The sequence below is a fragment of the Pelobates fuscus genome, chromosome 3, assembly GCF_036172605.1.
Source record: "Pelobates fuscus isolate aPelFus1 chromosome 3, aPelFus1.pri, whole genome shotgun sequence".
Taxonomy (NCBI): Eukaryota; Metazoa; Chordata; class Amphibia; order Anura; family Pelobatidae; genus Pelobates; species Pelobates fuscus.
The window spans coordinates 283,017,050-283,032,898 of NC_086319.1; the positions used below are offsets into that span (position 1 = coordinate 283,017,050).

General features: G+C 38.9%; 1 protein-coding gene across 1 annotated transcript in view; it reads left to right on the forward strand.

The window, feature by feature from the left end:
* The first annotated feature begins 2,664 nt into the window (after positions 1–2,664).
* The window catches only part of ANTXR1 (ANTXR cell adhesion molecule 1), a 198,110-nt gene continuing 184,925 nt past the window's right edge, over positions 2,665–15,849 (forward strand). The window contains exon 1 of the mRNA XM_063448641.1: positions 2,665–3,800. Within this exon, the coding sequence (XP_063304711.1) occupies positions 3,655–3,800 (146 nt within the window). The 5' untranslated portion in view covers positions 2,665–3,654. The remainder of the gene's footprint in view (positions 3,801–15,849) is intronic.

Consider the following 15,849-nt stretch of genomic DNA (forward strand, 5'->3'; position numbering starts at 1 on the left):
GTCCTTGACAGACACATGACTGTGGGCAGATGAGCAGGAACTGCTCAAGGCGAGAGACGGAGGGGCGGATGGTTGAGAGGGGGCAAGGAGGACAGCAGTGGTTAACGTGGCTCAAGATGCTGGACCAGGAGGAGGATGGCGGCTTTGAGTTTGTGTGCTGCTTGTACTCATGTGTTGATCCCATTCGCGTTTGTGATGTGTGATCATGTGCCTTCGCAAAGCAGTTGTACCTAGGTGGGTGTTGGACTTCCCACGTCTCAGTTTCTTTTGGCAAAGGTTGCAAATGGCATCGATGTTGTCAGAGGCAGACACACAAAAATAAATGCCACACTGCTGAGCTCTGCAATGATGGCATGCTGGTGGTGGCAACAGCATGCGTTGATTGGCGTGCTGTCTGGCTGACCCTGGGTGTCGATGCATGCTGTCTGACTGTGCCACTAGCTCCTTGAGACGACCTCCCCCTGCTTCCAACTCGTCTCCTCCTCCTCCTCTCTGTCTCCCCATCTGAACTTTCCCCCTGTTCTTCTTCTCTTCTAGCGGGCACCCACGTGACATCCACGGACGCATCGTCATCATCAACCGCTTCACTTGTATCTGACAACTCAGCAAAGGAAGCAGCAGTGGGTACAACATCATCATCACACCGTACGTGTGTAATGCTGCCTGACTGAGACATATCCCTGTTATCTACATCCTCTGGCAATAATGGTTGCGCATCACTCATTTCTTCCAACTGATGTGTAAATAACTCCTCTGACATACCAAGTGAAGCGGCTGTGGTGCTAGTGTTGGTGGTGGCGGCAGGCGGGCGAGTGGTAACTTGAGAGGTGCCCGAAGCTAAGCTGGAGGAGGATGGTGCGTCGAGGTTCCGAGCGGAAGCTGTAGAAGATTGGGTGTCCTGTGTTAGCCAGTCAACTATGTCCTCAGAACTTTTCAAGTTCAGGGTACGTGGCCTCTGAACACTGGGAATTATTCTAGGGCCAAAGGGAATCAGAGCACCACGACAGCCCCTGCGGGGTGGCCTGCCTCTGCCTGTCATTTTTTTTTCTATTAGTGGTACTATGCGTGCAAGCTACTATGACAACAGATATGAGTGGAACTGGTGTGACACTGTGCCCTGGCAGGCCCTGAAACGCACACTCGTGAAGAAAACTGACTGCTATTATATTACAGTCCAAAAAGTTTAGTTTTTTTTAAATGCAAGCTATTGGGACACCAGATATGAGTGAGTGGTGGCACTGGGCAGGCCCTGAAACGCACACTCGTGAAGGAAACTGACTGCTATTATATTACAGTCCAAAAAGTTTAGTTTGTTTTAAATGCAAGCTATTGGGACACCAGATATGAGTGAGTGGTGGCACTGGGCAGGCCCTGAAACGCACACTCGTGAAGGAAACTGACTGCTATTATATTACAGTCCAAAAAGTTTAGTTTGTTTTAAATGCAAGCTATTGGGACACCAGATATGAGTGAGTGGTGGCACTGGGCAGGCCCTGAAACGCACACTCGTGAAGGAAACTGACTGCTATTATATTACAGTCCAAAAGGTTTTTTTTTTTTAAATGCAAGCTATTGTGACACCAGTGAGTGAGTGGTGGCACTGGGAAAGCGGGCACAGTATATGCTGTGAGCCTGACACACAGGCTGGCAGGCACGCAACTGCAATTACATTACACAGAAAAAAAAGAAAAAAAAGCAGACTGACGTTCTAGCCCTCAAAAGTGCTTTTTGGGGTGCTGTCCTTACAGCAGAGATCAGATGAGTCCTTCAGGACTGTAGTGGACACTGAATACACTAGTCTAGCTATCAATTTCCCTATCAAATCAGCAGCAGCTACACTGTCCCTACTCTCACTAAGAATGCAGCTTCACAATGAATGTAAAATGGATGCTATCCAGGAGGTGGGAGGGTCTGGGAGGGAGGGTCTGCTGCTGATTGGCTGGAATGTGTCTGCTGTCAAAGTTTATTCAATGATGACGAATAGGGGGCGGACCGAACAGCGCATGTGTTCGCCATCCGTGGCGAATGCGAACAAGCGATGTTCGCTAGGAACTATTCGCCAGCGACCAGTTCAGGACATGACTAGTTATAACATGATCCTACCCGTAGCTTCACCAGTCACGAGACACTTCAGGCAATGTAATTATTCCAAATATTAAAAAGTGAAAAAAAGTGATAGAATTGAGCCCTGGCAAATTTATATTTGAATACCATCGCAACTGGAAAACTCTCAAATTAACCTCATATTTTAAATTCAATGTGATTATGAATTTGGGCTCTTTTAGACCAAAGTGTCCATGGGTAATGTTTTTTATTTCAATACATGTCTGCATAAATCATTATTCTATGCAATTTTACCTGACCATGAATCCTGCATGTTGCCCCCTTGTTAAATAGTGTCATACAAATGCCAAATACTGTCAATCTGAATTATATTTTCATATTTGAAATGTTGTCATATTTATTTTATAAAAATTGAATATTATAATATATGTCACATTTGCGAGGAAATTTGCAAGGAAAGTGAGTAAAAAGAAATCATAATAACTTTGAGAATTCAAACCAATCGCTCACTCATTTACTCTTCAATTTGGTCCAAGTCTACTGTTGTAATTGGCCCAATCTCAAGGTTATTTATCAACAGCCAAGTATTAAAAAAACAAAATACTCAGATTGGTTTAAAAAAATCATCTGACTTAAATCAAGTAGCATGCGTGTTTGGGTCAAGGAACAGACTCAGAGGTCACCTTACATCAAATTAAGGGTTGCTAAATACTTGACTTGCAATGTTGCAATAATTTCATTCAATGCCAATCATGATCATTGATTATAACAGGTGTATGTAGTTAGTATGTTACCGAGTAGCAGAATTTTGTGAAAATGTATTTTAAACTCAGGGCAATTCAACCTTTGGAGAACAGTCCCTAGAGGTGTAAAATAGATTTTATTTTGAGGGGGAAAAAATCATGCATTATATAAGATCTGATTTTGTTTAGTGCATTCAAAATTTGAGAACAGATTGATATAAGAAATTATTTATGTTAGGTTATCTGATAAATGTTAGTAAGTCAGTCTAACAGTAATAGCATACATAGTTGATTTGCCAAGCTAAGAGAAACTTTGCTATTCAATGTATATCAATGTCATGTGACTATAATGAAAAGCATAAGGTGAGTCCTTATTTGACTTATAATTAAATTGTTTGATATTTTACATGCTGTCACGGGTTAGTTAGAAAAAGCAAACATGTGCCATTTTATGTCTTTAATGCCTGCATTATTCTCCGTCATCACAAGATGTCAGGATTTCAACTGTTATTGGTTTCACAAAGGGAAAAAAAAACATGTACAAAAAAAAAATATATATGCAGGTTTAGACAAAGCAATTTTGTGAGAAAGAAGTTTTCATCCCAACACAGAGGAGTAGATCTCCTTGTGTGCAACAATCTAATGTGATGCAAACAACAAGAGGAACAACGTAGACAAAGAAGCAGGACATTTTGGGTCAAGTTATGAAAAGGAAGCCAACAAAATAATACATTACAAAATAAGAGAAGAAGTGGAAGACAATCTTTAGATATTGTTAGTGGATCTTAGTGACTCGTCTGCAGTGGATTGAAACTTTTGTTTTTCTCTTCATTAGCTTGAAAAAGCTATGGCTGGTTTCTGTGCATTTCAGCATGGTTTAAAACCATTGCTCTTGGCTACATTTCTTCTCCTCTGTGATGGACAAGGTGGGACAGAAGAGACCAAAGGTCATTCCTGCTATGGTGGTTTTGATCTATATTTTGTTCTTGACAAGTAAGTGACCTTTTTGATGCATGCAAACTTTTCAGGTTATTTAACATATCATGACATAAACTTAGTCTGCACATTGATGTATGATATATTTTCCATCGTTTTTCCTTATCAACGGGCATACCTTACTCTTCGTAACACATTTGCTATATTGTTTCTACATTGGCTTTTTAGAAGGATATGTTTGGCATGCAAAGGGTTAGGTCTGTGTATTATTAATCTAAATTCTGCTGCAGACCAAGTTGGTGCCTAGGCAAGAGAGACAAGTTTGGCTTCAGAGTCACACATTGACACTATTAACAATCAGAAATTATAAAGGAGTCCTTATGGAGAATTTGCTTATAAGGACATGATGTTAAGAATATTCATAAAAGGCTTTTCTTTGAGAAATCTTTGGAATGAATATGAGGTCATAAAATCCCAGCATACATTAATTATCAGAGGATTCTATAGTTTGGCAGCTTTGCAAACTTTGTATTGCATTATTAAGGAATTTACATGTGCGGAACAATGGATTCCATGCCTTATTTAAAAAAGATTGCTCCAAATCAAAGACTCTAGCCAATGCCCCTTGGGAAATTTCCATCTCCAATCCTATCCGTGCACCAGACACAGAATTTCTATCACTTGGTTCCAGACTCGTTATTTTTACCATAGATATAAAACAGTAGCTGATAGTTTGTACCACATCCATTACCCTTCACCACTTTACAGGGTCGTTGGTGAACAAATAACCCAATTTCTAACCATCATCATACTGAAGCTCTCAAAATGCAGAGCTTTATTCCAGGTCAATGCGAAGTGAATGCAAGTTGCACATAGCCCGAGGCTTGGAAAGAAGTAGCTGAGCCAGCTGTTTTTCTCCTTCAGATGAGAGTTAGCGCTGGTTACCGCTTCAGCTGATGACTGCAAGGATTTGCCAGCTGTGCTGCAGGGTGATTTTGCAGGGTTTTTTTTCCAACAGCCGCTTTAGTGGTGATGTGAAAGTGTGGGAGACAGCTGGCCTCAGTAGCATAAACTTAACTTTATATTTTGAAAGTAAATGTTCAATGATACAAATACACCAGAATTTTAACAAAAAAAAGTAGTGTGCTTTCACACAATGCAAAGAATATTATAAAGAGGAACCTGCCGCTATTGTATCCTGGCAGGAAACCAAATCAAAGACAATTGTGCTCGAGCAATCAATGAGCATTTTCCTTTAAATAAGCATGGTTCACCATTTATATGTGGCAATATTAGGCACATCTGATGTGCATTCATGGTAAACGGTCTGTATCATGTCAGCATCAACACAGCTGGACATCAGGTGTCAGTAGCAAACAATAAAGTTAAAGCTTTGCACAAGAAGCTGGATAAATAGACTAGGAATAGGGAAGATTACATTTTAGAGGGTACAAGAGAGCCAGCATCTGTGGTAGAAAGCTGCAATATTAAAAACATGTGGAATATTGCGTTCTAGGATTGCATTTGGGGTACCTCACACGCGAATGTTATAAACTTTCACATAATAAAATTTAAAAAAAATGTAAAAGGGGCACTCTAACCATTATAACCACTTCAGTAGTGGTGCATTTTCTGAGTATCTTTGTATTGTGCCAAGTTATGTGTTACTTAAGAGCAGGAGCTAGCAACCACTGGGCCCAGGGGAATAGAAGCAAATAATCAAAGACTGTAGTGACCCTGGTAGGTCCACCAGTGTGTATGAGTATCTTTTTAGTATACTCAGCTCCTTGTTTTGCATCGGCTCTCTGCCTCCACTAGGTTGGACTTTGAGGCACTATCCTTTAGTGGTTACTGTGCTTGGAGAGTTCCTTAATGATCACTGTGGGATGCAAGAGAGTTAACCGTGTCCAGTCAAACATTTATACAAATACATCAGCACTCACACCCTTAGAGGCCATCTCCTGTCAGAACCCAATAGATATCTGCTTTACGAAAATATATGTATTTGTGGCACAGCTGGTGGTAAATCCACTTTACAGTCACATGGTTACTTTCTACATCGTTGCTATTCTTATTGAAAAGAATAAAAATCAGACAAAATATGTGACAGATATGAATGACTGAGTGGGTTTATTGTCTCTGTTTATTATTCTGTACTGCATAGATATAACTGAATACTGCATTTCAGCGCATATTTTGTCTTTGCATTGCTCGATGAGGGCAGCCATTTTAAAAGCATTGTTGGTCAGAGACATCAGTTATCTGATTAAAGACCATAATTTGCTGTTTCGCATTCTTTCATGTGTATCACAAATGAGCGCTGAGTCAGTGTCAGCTGATCAAAATGCACATGACTTTTAATCAGGCAAGTGGTGCCTCCAACCAAAGAAGGCTTAAAAATGGCCTCCCCCGTGGAGCAACAGCTAAAACTGCTTTATACCATTGTTTCATCTATTGCTAGTTGACATATTTGAAGATCCTCTTCTTCCAGTCATTCCAATCAACTTCTGTTTCTAACACCGTCCTCTACTATTGGCTTGCAAAGGCTGTCACTAACTTATTATTATAAATATGTATGCCTGTGTAATTTATTTAAAATATCTAAAGGTTGGAGATTGTCTCTCTTATTGCAAAATTATTACTTAAATATTGAGTGTAATATCTAATTGAACCACGATGTGCACTTTCTGCATAAAGCTGTCTTTCAAAAAAAACTATTAGTTAGACTATAGGTTAATTTTTCTTCGCCCCGTATACATTTAAAAAGCTAAGTTTGATAAATATTACTTGCCTTGTTTACAATGTCAGATTTCCCCTGCCGCAGCTGCCCACTCCACCTGAAAAGACGTCAGCATAACTGCTGACGTCTTCACTATCTCTACTGTCTATTGCTTCTCATAGAGAAACAATATATTGGAGGTATGCGTGCATGGCCAAAATGCAATGCTCCTCCAATCAAATGCTGTTGTCAACAGCATTTGATTCCCGAGTTTTACTCGGTCTGGAAGAAGAGTCTCTGCTGGTACTCAGAAAGATAACCACGAGAGGTGTACCAACCATCCACCCTTCTAAAAAAACTTAAATGTTTTAAATTGCTGGGTTAAATTGACAGGACCCCTGCACCCAGACCACTTAATTAGGAAGACATGGTCTCTGTGACATAAGTGACCTTTAACTAGTATAGGCGGTTTTTCTATTGCCTTCTTGTAGGTAATTCTTTCTAGATAGTGATTCTTACAAGGACATAAAAATGCAACAATTTGTCTAAGATACAATTGAGAAGCCATTGGCTACAGAAATGAATCAGCTGCAGAAAGATATATACATTCTATATGTATAAACTACCCCAGTTATTTTACAAGAATGAGTCCAAGATGTGCCATGTAATCTTCTTTCAATCCTATCATGGTGCATTATTTTACGAACAGATTAAGGTTCATGTACCCCTCATAATTCAACCTACGACTGCTGTTAGCAGGCTACACATATATAAAAATAAGTGAGACAGTTCCTGTGGCAGCCAGTCTTGCCCAAGGCGTCACACAACATCCACCATGTTTCATAGATGAGGTGGTATTCTTTGGACCACGTACAACCTCATTTTTATTTCCGCGTTTTCCTCCTTCGATCTCCCTGGTATAGTTTAATCTTTTGCTCACCAGTAAATAAGCCTTTGTTCCAGAACTCTGCAGGTTTTCTATGTGCTATTTTGGAGATTATAACTTGGCAGTTCTACTCTTCAAACTTTATCATGGTGTGCATGTTGTGGTAAATTCTATGATTGTTCTTGATCTGTTCAACAGTTAAAACACGGATTTTCTTTACAATGGTACACATTCATTGGCTATCTGTCACAGTGGTTTTCGATTTGCTATTGTTGACCTCAAGTGTGTGTTATTACATCTTCGCAATGCAGAGCATAGCTGAGATTGATGCACTTAATGTTGTGGCTATTTCTCTCACCGGTTCTGGTTAATTGGTCTTGACATATATTTGTTTTTTAAGCTGATAGACAAATGTAGCAGACTCTTAGTGTATAATTAAAATCTAAAAATCACTTTTAGACCTTCTAGGCTCAAATTTGTATGAAAACCAAACAGTGCAACAACATATACTTGGCAGAAAACAGATACCACCCATTTCTTACATTTGATCCCCTACAATGAAGGATATGTGAATGAAATCAACATTTAGTGGCTGTCCCCTAACCATTAATCGTCTTTTTTTTTTTTTGGTGGAACTGACATAACTCAGAATCACTAATCAAACAAAATAGTTTTGTGCATTGTCTGTTTTGTTTGTTTCATGATCGACCATATAGTGTTGGCATTTTCGATTTACCAATGATCTGATCCCCCACATATCAGACAAATTAAAATTTGTTTGAAACTGAATGCACAAATCTAATTCCTAAACAGTTTATAACCTGTGACCATAAATAAAATGAAAACATACATGCTGCATGTTAGCCACATTATTTCATTAAAATGTTAAAAGCTAAAATGGTTATGGTACCTAGCGTGTCCCATTCATTTTCAGGAGGCTTTCTATATTAATATGTGCCTTTCGTTTTTAAAATCAGAACTCTATATCCATTACTAATTCCAGTCAAAATACAAATTATCACACTTCTGCAACTATTGTGTATACATAGGTGCAAGCACACACAATGCAAGAAACCTCAGTGCAGTCAGAAACACGAACAAAGGAATGCATCTTGTTTCACAGTTAAAGCTCTACAGCTGTGAGGTCATTTTTTGAGAGTACGCCAAGTAAAATATATAATTATACCCAAGCTAATCACTGACATAAACCATTCAGTTCTTTCTCGATCCCACTGACGTTCAACACATCTCATTGACTGCCCACTGGGGTTTACAGTATTAAGCATGGCCAAAACTGCAAAATTTAACCCCTGATTATCTTGTCATAGCAAAATAGAATGATGTAATGGGTCAGAAGTCTTCATAACATTACTCAGCGCATATCATTGTTTCATTGGGCTATATATTTCCATGAATTGGAAACACACATTATAAGAAACAGATGCAGGCGGTTACAGGGCTTGACAAACACCTAGAGTAAGGATTTACTAATGTAATTTGACCATTTTCAATAGACCTTTATAAATCTAAAAATCTTTCTTGGCTCCTTAATAAATCAGTTTGACTCTTTAATTGTACAATCATTTCTAAACTCCTGATAGTATAAAGAGATAGACTAACAGACAGTGGAAACCAAAATTAGTTAAAAACATGATGGACCAGATTTATCAAGTCAAGCCATCGATTTAATATTTTTGGATAAACTAGAATAAACAAATGTATTTATCTTTAATAAAAGACTAGCGTAGCATCACTCTCTATCTTAACATACTCTGTAAATTAAAAATGCATCTTTATGGATTCAGCTAGTACTGTCTATATTGCAACCAGAACACTAAAAAATTATACTATCTAGCTTGAATAGATCAGTGAAACTCGTTAATAACATGTGTTCTCCTTTTTTTGTAATACTCCATTTTCTTTTTAAAATGAAATTAAAAGACTTAGCATGGCATGACAGTTCCGTGTGGTCCAGGCAAAGCTGGGCAGGTGACCAAAAAAAAAACGTTATCTGTGCCATTCAAATAATGGAGAGTAAACAAATGCCTTTTGTTAGACCCCACTATAATGACTGAAGTTGACACAGACATATTTTCAGCAAAACAACATAGACTCAATGTCTCCTTAGGTGCTCTGGGACACCAATAAAATTGAAATGCATGGTCAGAAAATATCTCCAGCTTGCACTAGGAAGAAGAAACATATTGCACTTTGTTTACAACTCATCAACTCGCTTAAAGATGCCCATCATAAATACCCGTATGTTATTGTCCAAAGAGGTAACTAAGGTGGCTCTTTGGACAAGCTAGAAATTGTTCTTCAAAGCAAACAAATCCAATACTATGATGGCCAAAAAAGTTAATAGAGCAGATTAAGCAGCGTATAGTGCGGGCAATAAAGAGTGGAGAGGAGTAGAGCTTACTCATCATTCACAACTGACGGCTGATTCTTTTACTGGCTTAAATCTCTCTTAAACAATGGCAAGAACTTCAGCCCTTCTCCTGACAGGAAGTCCACTATAGCCTGTTTTCTATCTGATAGACAATTGACCTGGTTTACAGAGGAAGCAACTGATACAGCCATCACCGCACTTGGAATACTTACCCCTAAACTCAGGAAGAGCTCCAAAACGCCAGACCCTGAAAGTTTCACCATCAATTATTACAAGACTTTTAAAGGATTTTTTTCTCTTTACCCTCACTGCACTTTTTAACTGCTATTTGGAAAGCCAGCACTCACCCTCCACAAACACTGCCAAGATAGTTTTGATATCAAAAACATTTTTATATCTAAATTTTATGCAAAAATCTGGGTCCTGTCTTTACGTTTCTGGTCAATTCAGATGAGGCTCGTGTGATACCAGGAAAAGATCCCAGATAAAATTCAACGCATTTTCAACATCACGTCAGCTGTCATGAGGTCCTCACAAAGGGCAATGTTTCTGTCACTTGATGCAGAGAAGACCTTCAAATTTGGATCAGAGCTACTTCTGAAACACACTGATAGCTTTTAGATTGTGTGGTCCTTTCCTACACAGTGTCCAAGTCTATGGTAATCGAACCTCTAGCTGCAGCTCCATGACAGTCACTTGACATAAAAGTGTTGCTCATGTTCTTTCACTTTTTGTCAAAGCTATTCTACTCTCCCTTACAACACCACACATTTATTGGTTGAAACTATTTTCACCTCTTACTAAATTTGGACCCTTTAATATAAACTTGGAGAAATGTTAAGCCTGAACCTGGCTCTGATTCTTGAAGCTGAAAGAATAGGTACAATTTCCTGTGGAAATAGAGACACTGTTTGATTTCACTGGATTACTCCTTATATCTTGAGTATCTTCAAAGTGAATTACCCTCCCTTATTATGTGATCTTCACAAGATGATCAACTTTTAAACTGTTGTCCATCATTTGGTACAATATTTTCAGTAAATATTACCTTGCTCCCCAATATTCTATATCTCTTCCAGTCCATTTCTTTATGTTCACCTTGCTGATGCCTTGCAGCGGGATCAGCATATAAAACATAACAGTTGCCATGAACATAGCAAACTTGCAAGTACAGTGGCTCAATATAAGTAATGTATTTCTAGCACGACAGTGACATTGGATATTAGGTGAGTACGTGCATATGGTAGTTATTGTCAAAGGAAAGGGTATTAATAAAACCAGGACATGAGAAACGAGTTAGATGGTTGTCATTGCATTCGTACAATTGAGTACGGTCAGTCTCCCACTTATCAACATAAGTCGCTGCCTCAGATGCTCCTTGTCTATCTCATTAGTTACAGTGCCTGAAGTAAAACATATAACAGTATTGGTTGGGTCAGGTGATAGAGCACTTCGTGTTCCAATTATAGGTCCACTCCACTATTTTAAAATAACAAAATTTTACATTGATTTCCTACAGAAAAAAAAATAGTTTCTATAGAAGGCTCTCTCGCGCCCTTCTACACAAATGTAATCTCTTATAAAAGGTTTGGTTCCCCTCCACATTCACTTTTATTGCAAAGCTGTCCAACTGGCTATACTTACTTTCCTGTACTACATTTCACAATAGGGTTTGTTTGTTTGTTTCTAATAGACCTAATACAAATTATTTACCCCCTCCTATGTTCTTTGGTACCTTAACAACATCCTACCAACTTCGATCACCTGTCCTACACTTGCATAATTTCTGACTTAATGGAAATTTTGCAGATAGAGGTGACAAGAATGCTACCAATAGTGGGCTGTAGGCCTCTTCTAATTACTTCAGCTATTCCACTGGTGGGCAACAAAGTGCTTCATCAGAGTGAGGGACTTTCTTCTCAAGGACATGCCCATCACTAATCCTGTTTTGAGGTAAAGTCATGAACTGCAAATATCTCAATATTTCTGTACTAATTACTTATCTCACATGGACAACCCAACTGTCCCAACAGTCAGGGTTTGATATTGACAATCTATGCACAACTTATTGATACATTTTGCCCCAGTCACCTCTCATATGTTCTAAAATGAAGACTCCGCTCGGCCAGTCCCTTGACTCTGAGGAATGGACTGCAATCTTTGAAAATTCATCCAAGGTGGCATTGTGAACCTTATTGAGAGAAATCTTGTAACAAACTGTTACTAGATACTACACAGCCCAGACTAGACTCTAATATATATTTTCATCCCACTCTTCTGTGTGTTTTCAAAATATTATTGATGCAGGTTCCTTCATGTGAACCTGTTTCTCTCCTCTGAAAGTGGATTTTCAGCAAAATTGGTTCAACATTTTCAGATGATCTTAATCCTAACCCTTGGCCTGACTCCTGAACTCAAATTGCCTTTAGAATATGCACAGTGACTAGGCCATGCATTGCTAAATGCTGGAATGAAGCACTCTACTCTTTCCTGGACATCATGAATAAAGTGGCCTATGTCATATAAGGGATAAAATAATGTCTTCCCTCCAGTGTAGCTCGACCCAGTTTTACAAAATTTGGAACCCCTGTATAGAGGCACTCCCAAGGGAGCTGGACCTTGTCCTCTCCTGTTCCCGTAGGTTACTCTCCTACTCTCTTTCTCTTCTCACTCTCTTTCACGTTTCCTAAGGTACTCATGTTACTAATAAGTAACTTTTCACTTTATGTAGGACTTTTTTGCGTTGTCTGTATCTCACTTGTTTACTCCAGAATTTGATTGCTAAAAAGCTCTCAATACGCTATGTAAATTTAAATAACAGATATTTTTTGTATCACTAATTGCTATTAAAGTGTAAGCCCAACTACGAATGTCAGGGGAAAAAATCTATGCTAACAATTCACCTAAAATAAATCTATAATGGGACAGAAAATAATATTCTTATGAACCCATACAGACTAAGTAACCTGTATGTAGGTATATGTAGGGAACACACAGGGTGGGTGGTAGGACTTAAAACTGGCTGCGTAATACAGAAGCGAATAAAATCCAGAAATAAGGTTTGTCCTCAAACTTCCACTACTCCCCAGCAGCAGCTATAGCTATAGTGTTTATTAGCTCACATATATAAACAAAACTAAAACCTGTGTACTTTCAGGGTTGGATTCCCCATTAGGTAGAGTAAGCACCTGTCTACAGGCTCATGTCCAGTAGGGGTGCCTATGTACAGCACTTATAATATGCCTTTTTGGTGCATTGGGTGGCTAGTCTTCTCCTGGGTTCTCTATAGTCCCATCAGCCTCCTATGGTTGATAGCAGAGCTGCGGGAACAGTTATAGCAGGTGTAAAACTCAGTGATGTCCCAGCTCCATTAGTGTATGTGTGAGAGGCTAGACAGGAAGTGGACGGGACCACTTCCCATCTGCCCACTAACAGCCTCTCACACAAGAAATGCCTTGCAAGGGTTGCAGGGACGGCTTTGAGTGCACAACAGCTCCTGTAGCTCTACAATCAATTATTGGTGGGTGAAAACTTTGCATATAACCCTTCAAACTCCACACAGCTGTACCCTAGACACTCCTTACCCTATATTTAACCACAAAACATAAACATACGATTTCCCAAATTTAAGCACTGAAAGTCTAAACCTGTAAAAATACCATAATCTTAGGTTTAACTCCTGTTAAAGATTAAAAACACTCAATTTAACTCAACTCTAACCATAAACCTTCACTAACGTCCTAAATCCAGTAGTTCTAAAAACACTTTATACCACTACACCTCTCAAGCTTAACACTAAGGCCTTGATCTAATAAGTCATCATTAAAGTCTATAGGAATTTTTGTAGATAAATCATTTTGAAGGTTTTTTGACAGTATTGAATTATTTAGAAAGTGTTTCTTTTTTTGGGGGGGTGGAGGTGGGGAAGAGGGATAGGGAATCAGAATGAAAATCCAGTTGTGTGTACTTTCGCTACAACTAAAAACATCTGATATTTAAATGTCCATAGTTGTGAATCATTGAATGTGTGTAGGGAGCTTGTGTGACCTCTAACACCTCATCAAGGAAAAGTGATGTTTTAACACTATAAAGTTTAACTGACATCTTACCCTCTACCAGTCACCCTCATTTCAACATTGCCATCATTATTGCTATTCTCTAGGCCTGCTACTGTGCGAAGAGTCATTTTGGAATCATAGGAAAGGTTACAACATTTAACAAACCTCACCAGCAACTAGGTCAACAAATTGCCAAGTTTTGCTAAATCTTGCCAGTATTAATGTGTTGACATTTTCTTTTGTAAAAAAACGGTTTAGAAAAATAAATATCATTTGTTGCATCCAGTTAGTATTTTTCAAGCCTCTACTAAAATTACTGAGTCAGACCAGAAAAGAAACAGGTAGTGCAATTCATTTGACTACAGATTGGTTGACAAATATACTGCATGTAGACTATATAATAGGTATTGCCACTGAGTATCTTTCTCTCAAATGAGAGCATGGGACAAAAGTGCAACATCACCTTCTCTCTAAGTACTTTGTAGTTTCTTGTGGAATAGGTACACCAGACTCCAAGTGAAAATATGCATTTAAAAAAAGGAGCTTTTTGGAAATATAGAAACAGTAATATGCTGAGGAAAAGTTGCAAGGAGGTACAATATAAACTAAGAGATATTTACACATGGAAGGTTATCATATGTTACAGAATGCATTTTTATTATTATAATTATCTTTATAATTATATAATTAAATGTTTTGTTATTTACATAACAGTAATACAATCCAACCGGGATCCACACTTAAGCAACTGTAATTAATTAAGGCGGTTAGAGTTTGATGACTAAGAAATCTGTGTGGAATATCATGGTTTTTAAATCTGGTCTGCATGTTTTTTCTGGATTTAGATTAATCAAACTATTTAAGCCTTACTCTGCAATCTGAGCTAAACAGCTGAGAATGATGGGTCAGGACCAATTCATTATTAGTGGATTAGATAATACAGTTTCACTTCCTACTTGCTCATATAAAGTATGTACCAGTTGAATATGTGAAGCATTAAAAAGAATACTATTTTATAGTATATTCGACAGTGGCGTATCCAGGATTCATACTTAGGTAGGGCACATAAGAGACCAAAAGTAGGGGGGCAGTTATAAAACGTGTATATATGTGTGTATATATATATATATATATACAAAGCATGACATTTCGCCTTGGCGCCTGACATTTGTCAGCCCTTTGCTTAGCCACACAGGAAGCATTAAAACCATCCGCCGCGTGGAGCATGGAGGCGGAGCGTGAGGGAACAGTAACCTTCCTGCAGTTCCTCTCTGCTCCCTTGCATGCTGTTTAGTGACATGACATCACTCCGGCCTCGGCATCACTACAGAGAGCGGGCAAGGGAGCAGAGAGAAACTGCAGGAAGATTGAGAGGAGACACACTGGACGCCAGGGAAAGATCAATTCAGCTCCCTGAAGCCCCTAAAGAGTGAGTGGAGTAGAGTGGTCCCTAATTACACGGGCCACTCGATAGGCCCTGTGTAACCGCATTCTGACAAATGAATGAATAGATGAAATTCCTGTTCGAATACCCCAGTGTTTAACTGGGCATGCGCAGGAATTTCACAGTGCTATCTAGTGTGGGCAGATGAAGTGTCCCACAGGGACTTCATCTACCCACACAAAGATGGCGGTGCCCAGAACCTAGGTCCAGGCACAAAATAAAGATGAAAAAATAGGTAATATGTAGGGCTTAGGGGTATTTGGTGGTGACTAGTGGGACAATTAGATGCAGTGGAGTCGGAAGGGGGAGTTAAAAAAAAAAAACTGGATTCGTCCATGACAGTGCCGCTTTAATGTAACATGTGAGGCAAGTGAAGTTAACATAATTTTTATCAATATTTATATTGTATTCACCAAAAGGCAGTACTAGCCTTGTGATTAATTAGAGTTGCGCTTAAAATGAAATTTAAGGTGCAAGGCAGATCAGATTATCATATGCAATGAAGAGCAATCAGCACTGGCTCAGCACTGGCTGAGATTGACTTCTATAGATCAGGCCTGATTAGCACGGTCTGAAAATTGCAGATATCATGCTGGACTAGTCAGTG